Source organism: Suricata suricatta, chromosome 1 (genome assembly GCF_006229205.1).
Source record: "Suricata suricatta isolate VVHF042 chromosome 1, meerkat_22Aug2017_6uvM2_HiC, whole genome shotgun sequence".
Lineage (NCBI taxonomy): Eukaryota > Metazoa > Chordata > Mammalia > Carnivora > Herpestidae > Suricata > Suricata suricatta.
The window spans coordinates 28532022-28547813 of NC_043700.1; the positions used below are offsets into that span (position 1 = coordinate 28532022).

Here is a 15792-nt window from a genome sequence, read left to right on the forward strand (position 1 = left end):
CATCTCTTTTCCTTCTGCCCTTCCTTCCCACATGCCTCTCCACCATCTACAACAAATAAGGAATCCTAAAGCGCCCCAGCAGATGCAATTGGATTAACAATTTTTGCTTTGAGCCTGGAAAGTGCCATTTCTGGAAGTTTTTTGTTTTAATTTTCACATTTCCTTGCTTGAGCCTGTGCAGGTTCTGCACATCCTTTTTGTCCCAGAGCCTCCAAGCTCACGCCTGCAGGACCGTGGGCTGTGAGCTCGCACCTTGGAGTTCCCTCCCAGAGCCCTGGGCTCTCGTCTGGGCGTCGGAGCTCAGCCCCGTGGAGTGATCATCTGATTGGCTCTCTGTTACTTGAGGAAGTAATCCATTGAACTAAGGGCCCCAGGAATGGATCTTTCCCCCACACAACCCCCTTTTCTTTTTACAATTTGAAAAAGCGACGTATCGAGAGTGGTCCTGTGCCACCCAGGAGTTCTTTGGAAAACCGGAAGCAAGCTCTGTTCCCCAATTCCCTCTCAGGCTTTTTGGGCAGAGCATTTATTGCTTTCTGTGAATGGAACATGTCAGTGGTGGGGAGCGGGGAAGGTTAGGAGCAGAGAAGGGGATATGGGGTTTTTTTTTCTTCTAATAACCAAAACAACAGGAAACATTAGAGCATCACATACGAAAAATGTAAATTCAGCCAGATAGAATTTTCAGACCTAAGTGCTGTCCTCTTGGCTTCTACTCCTGGCTCTGCCAACCATGTGCCTTTGAGTAAAATAAAAAAAAAAATTAAAAAATTAAAAAAAACTTAACCTCCCTGGAACTTCGCTTCTGCCTTTTAAAGAAAGGAATGAAATAATAATGCCTTTTTGTATGATCATAAATACAATATTTCTATTCCCAAATGAAGACAACTTCTCCCTCAGTAAGGTCTTTTAAGGGTTAATAAAGACACGGTGTGCTGGTATTTGCACACCTCTTTAACAAGAGAAGTTCCCTATGTGGACGCACGGAGGCGTACCTGAGCACTGCTGTGTTAACCATCCACCATTTGTCCTGTTCCACGTGCACGCACAGAGAGCCGTAATAATCGTGTGTAATGTGTTTTGGAGTGCAGTGTATTGCTCTTTTCTGAAACTTTTTTCCCTTTCTTTCTTTTTTTTGTCAACTTTCTGCATTGGCAGAGCATCTTGGGATTGAATTTATGGGTATGGACCAATCATCATTCCTTTTAGCCTGCAGAATTTAGAACCTATGAGCTGAAATCTTTTCCCTTCCTACTCTTACCTTTCAGTTCCTAACTAATTTCCTTTTCCTTCAGAAGGGATCATACAGCTATAACAATGATTTTTCTGCTTCTGATCTATGATTAGTTTACCGAAATGTCACTGAATGCAGCAGTTTTTAGATTCCCCAACTTCACTTAGAGTTTAAAATCACCTCACCTGCTGCAAATTCACGTATATCCCACATTCCTTGACGCTCTGGATCTGGCCACGCTGTTATTTCAGAGCTGGGGTAAGTTGGAGAAGTGTGTAAGGCGATGGGAGGAACCAAACCTGGCCTGGGAATGAAAGAAGCATGAAAAGCACGCCACATCCTAGGCTGATGGGAATTTGACACACACACAACGTAAAAATCATCCATTTAATATAGTAACATAGAAAGCCCTGACATTGCAACACTATATTGTATGCACAGACGCTGATTTTCTGGGGATGTTCAAGTGCTACTCTAGTCAGCTTCATTATCTTACGAGCAAGGAAATAGAAACAGAAAGAAATAAGCCTTGTGCTATTTTAAGTGGAAATTCTAGAGCTAATCGAATTAACCTTGAGTCACTAAGATCATCCAGACAAGTAATCAAATAGAAATGTTCACACTGTAAACACAAAATCTCTCTTATGAGCATATGAATTTGGGGCACAGTCCCTTTGAAAGCCTCCTTCCTAAATAATTCGGAGCAGGGGCCAGTCCTGGGAGGAAAGGGAAGCCGTCCTGTCATCCCAGAGACCACAGTGCAGGTACCCAGGCTTTCTCAACAGCACCAGCAGCCCCGGAATGTGGCCATGGGTCAACAAAACCTCGAAAAACCTTCCAAGAGGAAGCTATTCATGTGATGAGTAAACCTCCACTTACATGTGAGTGGCCCTCTGCAGATCAGAGAACATCTCCAAGCATGAGAAACTCAAGAGGTCCCACCGTCACCATTGGGTGGCAGATTATCTACATGAAGAGAAGGATCTCTTCAAGTAACTCCCCTCTGGATAAAAATAGTTCCGCTACTGAAGAAGGCTTACAGGCCTTTCCTGCAGGGAGGGAAAAAATCCACCATCACCTTCTCTTTTTTTCCTAACAGCATCTTTGTCCCACTTTATCACCTCGGGGTCTAACTAGAATTTAATATTTCTATTCCCAAACAATGAGCTAGGGCGATGGATAATTCAGATATACGACTTTTCCCTCCTTAAGATCTGAAGGGGCAGCAGAGACACAGTATGCTGGTATTTGCACACCTCTTAAAGGCAAACGGCCCAGAGACTCCAAAGTCTCAGGGACAGCCAGTGTACTAAGCCAGAAGGTTCCATCCTTAAGGGAAATCAGACCTCAATTAAAATTGAGAAAGACAAGGCTTCTGTCTCTTCGCCTGGCCGGATCAGACAGAAAAACATGCTTGCTCTGATTCACTTCAATGCGTCCAGCCAAACCATAGAGTAAGGACTGGGAAGCATTTCCATTCATTAAGGCACATCCGCCAACTGGACTGACAGATTCTCTTTTTCAGCGCTGCCTCTAATTTGCTTTTGCCCTATTGACCCTGTCACGCAAGGAAAAAAATAAGGAAAAAGGGGGGTTAAACGAACCCACTGTTTATGTTATTGCTCATCAAGTATTTCTCTTTTATCATGTTGATAATGTGGGGGTCCATCTCTAGTAAATCGTTGGAAAACGAAATAGAAACTGAACTGAGAAACATTTAGTGTATTTGGGAAATGCTGTTGTGAGTACAGAATCTTAATCCTCCGTCTGTATTCCATGGGCCTGTCTTGAGCTGGTTTATCTTACACTTTTGCTTTCACCTTTGGCCTTTACTGAGCTGCCTTTTTATTTCCATGACCAATTTCGCTGGAAGACGTGTCTTCCCATATCACATAGGGCAGAATGGTGAGTCATCATCCCACATTCGCTCACAAACTGAGGTCAGTCTATTCTTTCATAATTAACAACCACCAAAATCCTTCTCAGTGGAATCCCTGGGAGTAGCGTGATGCCTTTTCCCCCTTGGGTCCCTGTACACATCTCGTTTTCTTGGTTTGCAGAAGTAATTTCCCAGCTTTTTCTAAAAATAAAATGTTAGGATGCCAGTGCCACCCAGCCCTCCCCCTTTCATCAGAAGAAAAAAAGAGAGTGAGCGAAAGAGGGCCCGGTAAAGCAGGGCCAAGGCCACTCCCACTTGTTTCTAAACCAACTCGTCACACCGCAGGAGCCCTGCCTCTCGTCCCTGGCTCCACCCTCCTTCTTTGACATAGTGCTAAAACCTGATTCAGATGCCAGGTTAAGGAGGAAGTACCCCCCACTCCCCTACACCAGCTCACAGATTAACACCTCATAAAATTTCATTGCCTGTCCTGTGGCTGTGGGGGAGGGAAGGCAGCAGACACAGCAATTAACAAAGAAGCATTCACATTCCACCTCATCATCTGACTTTTGCGCCCAAGATATGTGCCACCACTCTATGTCCCTTGGACCACTGTTAACTTGCAATGCACCAGCTGCTTTGCTTTCTAATTGTGGCTTCCACGTGACCGGCAGCCTAGGGTAGGAGTTATGCTGTATGGGATCACCCTTCCAACTTTTCATCCACCCTCTCTTCCCGCCCAGCATTTCCCCCCTCTGGTTTTCTTTCGTTTATTTATTTTTCCTCCCTTAGTATCAGGCATGCTGTGCCAGGGACTTCAGATGGCCCCTTCACTTTTAACCTTGTTTTCCCTCGAACCCAACTTCCTCCCTCTCTCCGTCATTCTGTCAGTCTGTCTGTCCTCTTGGTTTGTTTTTTCCTTCCCACTTCCCCCCCTATCGGTTTGTTTTTGTGGACTCTCTGTAGCCTTCTAGTCTTCTACCCACTGACTTCTATTCCCCTTCTTCTCCTGTTAATAATCAGTGCTATATTAATTTGATTTGATAATGTTCCTGACCTGTTCACTGGAATTTGATTACCATGGGCTTGGCTTGTAGGACATGTTTTTTTGTTTGTTTAATGGTAAGCTCCACTGTATCACAGAAACGAAAATGCACTTTTTCATTTCGAGAAGACTTTTCTGTGACTCGCCCTCTCTCAGCAGAGAAGGTGTAGCTGTTAAGCCTGAGAATGTAAATCGAAAATGTTCCCCAAGGCCCCATGTTGATGTCCAGATAAGAGACTGTCATTTGTACAACACCCCCCACTTTTTGACCAGCTTATTAATCAATTTGGCAAGTGCCACTTACATTGCCGCTCAACACTGGTGGAGTTCTCTTTCTCAGTGAATGTCTTCCAATAAATATAATTAGACTAGTTGGAAACTCAGTCCCTAATGGATCAGGTTCACCATGAAATCTGCCAATCTCATTAAGAACCTGACCTACCAAAGTCTAATCAAGTGATCCCTCCCAAAAACTGTTTTGCAAATAGAAAGACTTCCACGAATAAGGGACTGGTCGCATTTGGGGCATAGTGGTACTATGAACCCAAAGTTCTAAGCATCACACTCCCTACGTGTAGCCTACCTTAGCTAATTGTCACGCTGGTCACTGTGGGTTGCATTACAATCTATTTCAAGTGGCGCATCATGAGTGCTAGTGGTTTCTTTACACAGATAAATTAGGTGTCTAAGTACAATTGGTGATGTAATAATAATTGTCTTTCAGAGGGCAAATTTCCACCTTGGCCCCGGACCGTCTTACCCACCATATCGGTTTTCTCTGATACAGTACACTGCCACCCCCACGGTGTGGCTTATGTTTACATTTTACAGTTAAATCGTAGGGATCCTGCCTTGGTTTTGTCACTAACTACAAGTCAAGCTCATGTCTGCAAATGTCTTTGAGTTTATTTTTTTAAGTTAGAAATGGCTTCTTGTAAAGACCACTGGAATATAAAATAGATGGGAAATAAAGAGGTTTGGGGGGGGAGGAGAGAAGCGGGGAGGGGAAGAGAGCCCCAGTGATTCCAATCCCAACTCCTTTTATTGGCATTGATTCCTGTTGTCTTTGCAAGAGATGTTATTTTTAATTAAAAACTACAGTTTTAACTGAATAATTACTTTGTAATTAATGTTGACGATTTGCCAAGTTAATACATATAGACCTACAGCTTATAAGTAAAGTAACATAATTGTGTAATTTTTTTATTGCAAATGGCCCCAGCTGGCTTTGCTGTTCATGCTCAAAGTACAATGCAGAGTAAGCTGTACCTTAAGTATGTCTGCAAAAGTAATGAGTTGTCTCGTATTTACTTTCAAGTGAACATGGACAATGCCATGCAGCATGCCAACTGTTCAGTTGTTAAGTCCTGGCAGGTGTAAGGGGGCCTTGGTGACGTCTGCTCTCATCCCTTTCCAGAAGCCGAGGAACTCTACCAGAAGAGAGTGCTGACCATCACCGGCATCTGCATCGCCCTCCTTGTGGTCGGCATCATGTGTGTGGTGGCATACTGCAAAACCAAGTAAAACGTCTTCCTCCATGCCTCTCTCTCCTTCACGCAGAGACAGCTCAGCCAGTCGGCTTTGCACAAAGCAGATTCACCAGCCTAGTCTTGAAAAGGGGAAGTGGGGAGGTGGGGGGGAGGTTACTTCTCATTTTTCTTCTCTGAATAATCTATTTGGAGAACCCTTTCTAATCGCATAACTAGAAAGCTTTGCCTATTGGTGCCAAAGTGTTCAGAAGATTTCTGGTCATTGACCATGGCTGTGACCCGGAAAAGGGGTAGAGGGGCGGGCCTGTGGGGCTCGTGCATGTGCGTGTGGTTGGGGGTGTGCCCACCACATCCTGAGAGGACAGCATTAGGTGACCAAGGGGCACTTGTCCTATTCCTGCTGAGGATGTGCTCGCTTTGCACTCAGGAGATAAAGGAAACACTTGGTGATGTTGGGAATGCAGGTTTTTTAAAACATTGTTGTGATTGTTTCTCTGTTCCATCTAATGAGCTTTCCTGTTCGAATGTTCTCCAAGTGTGAGATGTACAAAATGAATCTCATGGGAGGAAAATCAAGCAAATCTTGGTTTGAAAGAATAAGAGAAAACATTAAGGCAGATGTATGTTCACTGTGTCTGGCCCTTTAAGCTGGGTCCCTGTGAACAAACCCAATTACCATGTGGCCTGAATTCCCTACACTTTTCTCTCTTACGTAGAATATCCTCTTCAAGTGGGAAATAATGTTAACAGTTTTTTTTGTTTGTTTTGTTTTGGTGCTCCATCATATAAACTCTCTTGTCAAAACTCGTCATGAGGATATTATCATGTCCTGAATGTTGGCATGGAGGAACAAAGACAATGTGCTTTTATACTGTAAAATTAAGAGGAATGGATAGCATTTTCTTAATACCCACGGGTTTTGTTTAAACTTTTTTAACATTTATTTATTTTTGAGATAGAGAGAGAGAAAGAGACAGAGCACGAGCAGGAGAGGGGAAGAGAGAGAAGGAGACACAGAATTCAAAGCAGGCTCCAGGCTCTGAGCTGTTAGCACAGAGCCTGATATGGGGCTTGAACTCACGAACTGTAAGATCATGACCTGAGCTGAAGTCAGATGCTTAACTGACAGCCACCCAGGCGCCCCTACCCCCAGGATTTAATGTGTTGACAGAATTAAGTGATAGAGATAAGGCTTAATAGAATCTACCTTATGAGTCTTACTAGATTCAACTCAATATTTCAATACGCATTGCCTAGTTATACAAAAAAAGTGTTACTGGAGTGAGATCATGTTATAACTGTGCTAAATCTACTGGCAAAATACGTACCTATCTGTGCTCATATATGATGCTATACGTGCACACACACTGTGTATGAGGTACAGATTCAAAATTAACTGCATTTCCCTAAGAGACCCACAGGCAAAATTATAAATGAAATCAGAATTAGTCTCATCAATTGTACAGCACACATTGTTACCTAAGACAAATGACCATGGATGGATAAGACTTAGGCAAAGATGAATTGATGATGAAAGTTGGGGTTTGAGACAAATACCAACTTGATGTAACTTCTCATTTTTTTCACCCATCTCTCAGCAGTTCAGTAAAATTTCTGTAAGAATCCCACCCAACTCCTGACATCTATTCACTGAGAACATGGGATTCCACTTTGGTCCCTAGGCAGATTCTGAGATGGAGTGGGACACCCTCTCCTGTCACCACCACTGATCTCTTACCTGAGTTACATGTTGATAGAATAAAAAATTGACTGTACCAAATAATGGGAAAAAAAATAAATGCTCCCTTTTTCATTTCCAGGAAACAAAGGAAAAAGCTTCATGACCGGCTTCGGCAGAGTCTTCGGTCTGAACGAAACAACATGGTGAACATAGCCAACGGGCCTCACCACCCCAACCCACCCCCCGAGAACGTCCAGCTGGTGAATGTATGTTGACTCTGGCCAGTGGAAAAGCTGAACATCTCTCCTCTATTCAGGCACCTTGAAGTTTATTTTCTAAAGCTCTTAGGCTCTTAATACTGCCATTAATCACCATGACTTCCAGGAATCCGGGGGTTCTCCATGAGAAAAGAATGGGAACATCTTTTAAAGTGGATTTGGTTCCTGTAACACCAGCACATTTCCTCTTATAAAGTGTTCATTAGGGCTTGGGATAATCATATTGGGTTTGTTCTGCAGGGAGACCAGGACTGGAAGAAAGAAAAGAAACACACATACACAAATAATAAAATTAATGGTATGAGAATCAGGAGGAAATATTTTATATTATTTTTTTATGATTTGGAAATGAAGGCTCTTCCAGTCTATAACTGATTAGTACTAATAGCTGAGCTACGGGCCTTAGAGTGATTTTTAGTAGAGGCATTTCCCAGCACCTGATGATTTACTGATTCTGATTTACCAAGGGAAAAATGAGGGCACGGAAGGGCCAAGTGACTTACCAAACTTGCTTCTCAGTGGCAAAATTGAAAGAACGATGCTTATTCCCTGACTCTTTCTATAGGATGTCAAACTCTCCAGATGAAATAGACTCAAACATTCTGTTTAAAATTTACCAAGCACTAGGCTTTTAGATATAAAGAGGTCATCCATTTGGAAGCGTCTTTAGATACGATCTGTCTAGCCTCCCAGAGCTAGACTGCCTTTTGGAGTATTGGTGTTCCTATATCACCATAATTTTTTCTATTTTCTTCATTTCCCCCTGATGCTTGGCTTTTGTAGGCAGAGCTTGAAGACTACATTCAGTACCATTTTCTACCCTCTAGGAAAATGTGTCTTTTGTGTGGAGTAAATCTATCCTAGACCCCAGTTCAGCCTTGATGGTTACTACCAGCAAGACTTGTAGCACAGACCTCCCACAGACAGAGGAAAGCACTGATAATTTAGTATATTTTGCTGCCTTCCCCCCCCTACCAGTGTTCATTAGAATGTTCTACACAGTTGATAAGTGCATTCACTACATACAGACACACCTCCAGTCTGTCCCTATGTCTGCTATAAGATCTAGGAAAGCAGCATGGCTGCTTGCATTCCAATTACATCTCAGGCTGTGTTGCTTTGGGCTTTAATCTGTCTCCACCCTATTTCTTCATGATGACAACAGGTCTAAAAATAATACCTACTTCAGAAAGTTCTACGAGCATTAAATAAGACAATCCATATAAAACACTTAGCCCAGGGACATTCATTGAGTGTTCAATAATTGTTAAGTATTATTTTCATTAGATTCACTAAGGTTACATTGCCTTTCAAGGACCAAGAGTGGAATGGTACACAGACTAGGAAGAACTCATTATTTATGACATCACCATCTTTGCCTTAAAACAAGCTAACCTTCCATCCCAGAAAGAGCCACATAGAATGATAGCCTTTCCACGAAAAGAACCAACTAGAGTTTCAAACAATATTCAAGTTGTATATTTCGGTGGTTTCCTTAAATACATCAGGCTCTTTTAGATCCCACAGCCCATTGCTTATAAAGTGCCCACTTCAACTGAGGCTATTCCTTTACATGCCTTTTTCTGTTATTTTACTCAGTTTGGTGTAAAATGAATATTGTTTAAAACTTAACTTCAAAATGTGCGTCTTTCACCGATTGAAGTAAATATTAAATCTACTGAAGTAATAGCTAGGATGATTTGATGAGGAAAATAAAGTAGAATCTACTTGTACCATGGATATGCCCCCTTAACATTATGTGCTTTGTCAACACGTGTGACCATGACAGCTTCTCTATGTCCTCCAGACCTCTCAGTGGCCGTGTTAGTCTTACCACCGACAACAAGTTAAACATTTCAGAGATATCATTAGGGTGACATGGGTGCTGGGAAACTGAAAAAGAAAAGTAGATTCCAAATGGAGAGATGGTAAAAAAAATTTTCTCTATGGACTTGAAATTTGAAATAAGACAAACCATCTCTATGCTTTTGTTTCACTCAACTATCTGTCAACCTTCTTTCACTTAACAATGACTATGACAAAAAAAATGCATATTGGGCAGAGATTTATATTAAATTCCAGTCACATTTTCAGTTGGAAATAAGATAGAAGGAATAGGTCTCTTTCTGATAATATGCAGTTAAGACTATAGAATGTGTGCTGTGTGCACATCCAAAGGATAATTTATTAATTTCATTTTTTAATAAAGGCCATGTAGCCAGGGTATGATTTGCCATCCGACCATTGGAGAAATGGAATTTATCACAAAGCATATGTACTTAGAATAGATTTTGTGTGTGATGCTGCTGTTATTGTTTTGAGTAATGTGAATCTTCAAGTTGTGTCTCTTTGTTTATCCAGCAATACGTCTCTAAAAATGTCATCTCTAGTGAGCATATTGTTGAGAGAGAAGCGGAGACATCTTTTTCCACCAGTCACTATACCTCAACAGCTCACCACTCCACCACTGTCACTCAGACTCCTAGTCACAGGTATGAGAAGGAAAAATAAAATTACACGGCACTCCTCCAAGAGTAAATTTGTCTACATTTTCTTTTGCTGTCACTGCCTAAGAAAGGAACAAGAGAGACTCACTTATGAGGCAGGGACATATAGTAAAATCTATGGTTTGGTACAAAAACAGACTTTGGACATCAACTGGCTCTGCTATTTCATTGCTGTTTAAATTTGAGCCTCAAATTTTTCATTACTGAAAATGAAAATAATACCTACTCACAGGATTTTGGGTCCTCATTTTAGAGATTGTCTTTACTCATGCACAACCACTCACTGAACTGCTACAGTGGAAAAAGTCTGTCTTAGATGCTATATAATACTTAGAAGTTGACTTCTTCCAATGATTCAGTTGCCCTCGGAAATGCACTTGCAAACTGGTTCAACAGCTGAACTCGAAATCCTCAGATGTCTTGGTGACCCATATCTGAGTGCATGCCGCCAAGGGCAACATGGGACTGCCAAGTGCATCTCCTAGGCCAAGTATTTCCTTAACTCAATCCACTCAAGAACAGAGAATACTTGTACAAATTGTACGAATACTTAGTACGTTTGGTAAATATGTGTCAAATGGGTGAACAAATACATAAACTATATTCCTTATAAAGCCATTCTAAATCCTTTCTAGAGCAAGTATCTTTCTGATAATCCTATTCTGAGACAAATCATGTTGTAGTGAACTGCTGATATGACAATAATTAGAAATAGTTACAGATCACTTCCTTTCATTTCCATTTTGGCATGTAATTAAGAAATATATGTGTTGTATCTCTTCGCCTCTCACATTTCCTCTCTAGCTGGAGCAACGGGCACACGGAAAGCATCCTTTCGGAAAGCCACTCTGTAATCATGATGTCATCAGTAGAAAACAGTAGGCACAGCAGCCCCACTGGGGGCCCGAGAGGACGACTTAATGGCGTGGGAGGCCCCCGCGAGAGTAACAGCTTCCTCAGGCATGCCAGAGGCACCCCTGACTCCTACCGGGACTCTCCTCATAGTGAAAGGTAAAACCGAAGGGCAAAGCTCCTGCAGAGGAGAGAGAACTGCAGTAGGGGAATCCCCATGAGCACCTGCGGTCTCACCCAAGGAAATCTACTCTAATGAGAATAAAGGGCAGCAGTTGCCTGTTCTAGAAGGTTCCTAGCTGATGAAGTCATCTTTTTGTTTGAACTCATTTCTTCCGAGCTTCTCACGTCATCCCAGTGACTGATATAAAACAGACTCTTAAAGAGCGGGAAAGGTTTGATGCGGAAGGTGCAGCAAACTTGGGAGTTCCTAGCTCTGACCTTAGGCTCAGACCCATTGGGATCTCAGTTTTCTCAGCTGTAACATTAGAGAGATGGCACCAATGATTGATAAGGACCCTTTCTAGAATTCTAATTTGCCAGTTACCCAAACTAGTGGAGCTGGTCTCGTGTTCTCGTGTGCTCTTTCTTACCCCCCAGCCTCGGCTAAGTAAAATCAAGGGCTGTGTCATTGCCGACTGTCATGGGGATCGAAGCTTGTGTTCTACCATATAGTATCCCTTTTATGAAATCCGAAGAAGGGATGAGTAAATAAACCTTTTGTTTGCTGCATCTGGCAGTCTTCACAGCTGGTTTCCAACGGCACTATTGCTTTTAATATGGTCCTTTCCAGAATGTTTTGACTTTCTTCTGGGGATATTGGATTGGGTTGGTGGGATTAAACAGACAAGTTAAAATAAAGAACAGAGGAAAGTAAATTGAGAGATGCTTAATAGGGATACTGATTTCATAGATTCTCTTTATTCATTTTCACTTAAATTGGAAGAGAGTTATAGCCAACCGGCATTTGTGGCATATCAGGAGGCTATTGCTTGTTTGTTTTCAAACCCAAAATGGTATCGTTTGTTTGTTTACATATCACCATCGCAGTGTAATCTTTGACCACTTGCTGAAAGGTTTACGTGATGTTAAATCCATACCTGTTTGGTAGTTACATGGATGGAGATAATTCTGATAGACTCTTTCCACTTATGGACTGACTGGGAAGTCCTTCTAACAAAGGATGCCTAGTTCTGGGCCAGCAGGTCATTTAGAGCTTACTGATTACTTTTCAAGGGTCTTTCCCCCAGAATGGTATTTCAGAGCTCTCTGGAATTAGAGGCTGCTATAATGTAAACGTGGGCATGGCTCAAAACCAGTTTAAAACATCTGTCTAAAATTCATATAATTATATCTTTATGTATTAAGAAACTCTGTCTTAACTCATTCTTTTTTGAGACCTGAAAAAGAGCATAGGGATAAATTCTTTCTTCATCACTACATGTGATATTTCTCTTTAAAGCCTGACATTTCCCTGCTGTGGCAGGCTCCCACACATACCACAGGTATTATCTAGGACTGCAAAATATACCAGGACCTACAGATCATGGAGAGAAAAGATCCATCGCCTTTATGCGTTGGCTGCATTTGGATTAGCATTTCCCAGAGAGCTTAATTTACACCCAAGCAAAAGCTGAAGCCTTGAGCCCCAAGTATTTCAATCTCTAGACACCTTCCCATCGTGGATATAGCTAGACCTCACATCCATAAGACACTGAATCATGGCTGAAAAGCAGGAAAGTTAATAGGCTTCCTGTTCCTGTTAGCTAGAGTTCAGATCATGGCGTCCTGTGTCATCACAGGTTAATGTCAAATTAGAATCTGTGAATGCCAGTGTGAAGAAAAGAGTCCCTTGGTGCTATGCATCAGCAACATTTTTATTGAAGTGGAGAAATGTGACTCTGAATAAGCCACATCTTCCTCATTGCTCAGTCAGGTCCTCTTGTCCTGGTGGACAAAAGCATAATATGGTTGAAGAAAAAAAAAAAAAGAATGCACTCAGTGTCTTCACAATGAGATTTACTGAGCACCATCGGACATAACAGGACATGAGACACCATGGCACAGCCAGCCCTTGAGCAGTCCCAAAATATAAGCCGAAGATTGAGGCAGCCGTGGGTGTTTGATGAGAGGTAGACTGGAGATTAGACATGGTTAGGGAGCCAACACGAGGTTCTCTCGGGCTTATTTCTGAACGTCTTGGTCCCTGGGATGGCTGGTTGCAAATTGAATGTGAAGAAGTGACATTTCATGGAAAAACTAAAATCACACAAATGTGTTACACTGTTGTCAGGAATAAATCTAAGTTACTATGCTCTTTTTTTTTCATAAGACATAACCTTATAGCTGAGCTAAGGAGAAACAAGGCACACAGATCCAAATGCATGCAGATCCAGCTATCAGCAACTCATCTTAGATCTTCTTCCATTCCCCATTTGGGCTTCATTCTCTAAGACCCCTTGGCCTTTAGGAAGGTATAGTATTTAAGTAATACTTCTTTCCCTTCCAAATCCCTGTGCCTCGGTCCTTGTACACTGAAAGGTTTCCAGGACCTAGTGCCCTCTTGCCCTGACTCACAGGCGTTTATTTAAAATCATGATGAAATTGAAAATCCCTAAAACTTCCATGAGTTAGGCTGCTTAGCCGATCTTTGCATGCACTCCTGTGAGGAAACTCTTGGCTACATAATGTTAGACTCCAAGGGTGCTGAATGTCCTTAGCGTTAAAAATCCAGACGTATGCAACAAATTGAATTTCTTTGCTTTCTGATTCTATAATATCATGATTTCTGTCCCCTTCCCCTCCCTGCTTGCATGCCTCTTATTCCACCACACTCACGTGGGGTATTCTGTGCTCACACAGGTATGTGTCAGCAATGACCACCCCGGCTCGTATGTCACCTGTAGATTTCCACACGCCAAGCTCCCCCAAATCACCCCCTTCGGAAATGTCTCCGCCTGTGTCCGGCACGACGGTGTCCATGCCCTCCATGGCAGTCAGCCCCTTCATGGAAGAAGAGAGACCTCTGCTTCTCGTGACACCACCGAGGCTGCGGGAGAAGTATGACCGCCACCCCCCGCAGTTCACCACCTACCACCATAACCCTGCGCATGAGAGCAACAGCCTGCCCCCTAGCCCCTTGAGGATAGTGGAGGACGAGGAGTATGAAACCACCCAGGAGTATGAGCCAGCTCAAGAGCCTGTTAAGAAACTCACCAGTAGCCGGAGGCCCAAAAGAACCAAGCCCAATGGCCACATTGCCAACAGGTTGGAAATGGACAGCAACGCAAGTGCGGAGGGCACTCACTCAGAGAGTGAGACAGAAGATGAGAGAGTAGGGGAAGATACACCCTTCCTGGGCTTTCAGAACCCCCTGGCTGCCAGCCTTGAGGCAGCACCTGCCTTCCGCCTGGCAGACAGCAGGACTAACCCGGCAGGCCGCTTCTCTCCACAGGAAGAATTGCAGGCCAGGCTGACTAGTGTAATCGCTAACCAAGACCCTATCGCTGTATAAAACCTAAATAAACACATAGATTCACCTGTAAAACTTTATTTTATATAATAAAGTATTCCACCTTAAATTAAACAATTTATTTTATTTTAGCAGTTCTGCGAATAGAAAACAGGAAAAAAAAACTTTTATAAATTAAATATATGTATGTAAAAATGTGTTATGTGCCATATGTAGCAATTTTTTACAGTATTTCAAAACGAGAAAGATATCAATGGTGCCTTTATGTTCTGTTACGTTGAGAGCAAGTTTTGTACAGTTACTGTGATTGCTTTTCCACAGTATTTCAGCAAAACCTCCCATAGTTTCAGTTTTTCACTGGTTTCTTGTGCATTGCGTTACGATGTTGACGGGATGTATGATTTGCGAGACTTGCAACTGCCCCTCCGTTCGCTTCTGGTAGCACCCGATCAGTACGTCTTGTAATGGCACATCCATCCAGATACTCTTCTCTTTTGTATGAAGTTTTCTTTTGCTTTCAATGTATGAAATGAGTTGTGTCTACTCTGCCAGCCAAAGGTTCGCTTCACTGGGCTCTGAGATAATAGTAGATCCAACAGCATGCTACTATTAATTACAGCAGGAAACTGCATTAAGTAATGTTAAATATTAGGAAGAAAGTAATCTTGTGATTTTTTAAAAACTATATTCTTAATCAGAAGACCGCTTGCTCTCACTAAAAAAGAGCTGCCATTTGCTTTATTTTGGTATCTTTTTCTGGACAAAGAGCATCAGTTTGGGGGATAGCCTAGAAAACGGGCTCTGGCTTGCTATCAGGGCACATGCCTCACCTGATAAGAGGACTCGCCTCACTTTCTGGGGAAGTGACCCAGCAGGTCATCTAGCTGAAGATCAAACCATGACTGCAAAAGGTGCAATCGTTCCTGACTTGGGTTTTCCACTGATTTGGGAGCTAGTGATTGGTTGTGTCCTGATCAGCTCGAGAATAGACTAGTTATGGCACCAAAAACCCAGCTTACACAGCACACTCAGCAGTTTGTCCGAAGTACGTCTGCAGTGAAACGCGCCTGCCGTGGGTGGTGGTGACAGGCCATCATAGGCGATATTGCTGTTATAGACCGTCTACAAGGAGCAAACGTGTAGACGGCACAGGTGGAGAACAGCTGTGTGGCTTGGTTGCAATTTTAAACAGTTCTGTTGACCATTCCCTTCTCATGATTCTTCTCTTGTTTTTCAGTGCTGCCTTGATTAGGTCATAACTATGCATGAACATTTTTGTCAGGAATGGCCAATGTGCATGTGATTTGTGACTAGCGAGAACCTTCCACGAGTGATGATTCATCAGGAAATGTCG

General features: G+C 42.5%; 1 protein-coding gene across 5 annotated transcripts in view; it reads left to right on the forward strand.

Annotated features, from left to right (window-relative positions):
• NRG1 (neuregulin 1) overlaps positions 1–14547 on the forward strand; it is a 149733-nt gene extending 135186 nt beyond the window's left edge. For 3 of the 5 annotated variants that reach the window (XM_029935804.1, XM_029935781.1, XM_029935812.1), the window contains 6 exons: positions 1159–1182; positions 5576–5678; positions 7469–7595; positions 9969–10099; positions 10919–11125; positions 13829–14547. In XM_029935804.1, coding sequence (XP_029791664.1) covers positions 1159–1182; positions 5576–5678; positions 7469–7595; positions 9969–10099; positions 10919–11125; positions 13829–14480 — 1244 coding nt within the window. In that variant the 3' untranslated portion in view covers positions 14481–14547. Of the gene's footprint in view, positions 1–1158; positions 1183–5575; positions 5679–7468; positions 7596–9968; positions 10100–10918; positions 11126–13298; positions 13441–13828 lie in introns of all 5 variants that reach the window. The other 2 variants (XM_029935799.1, XM_029935789.1) reach the window with 2 other exon arrangements.
• Positions 14548–15792: the final 1245 nt, after the last annotated feature.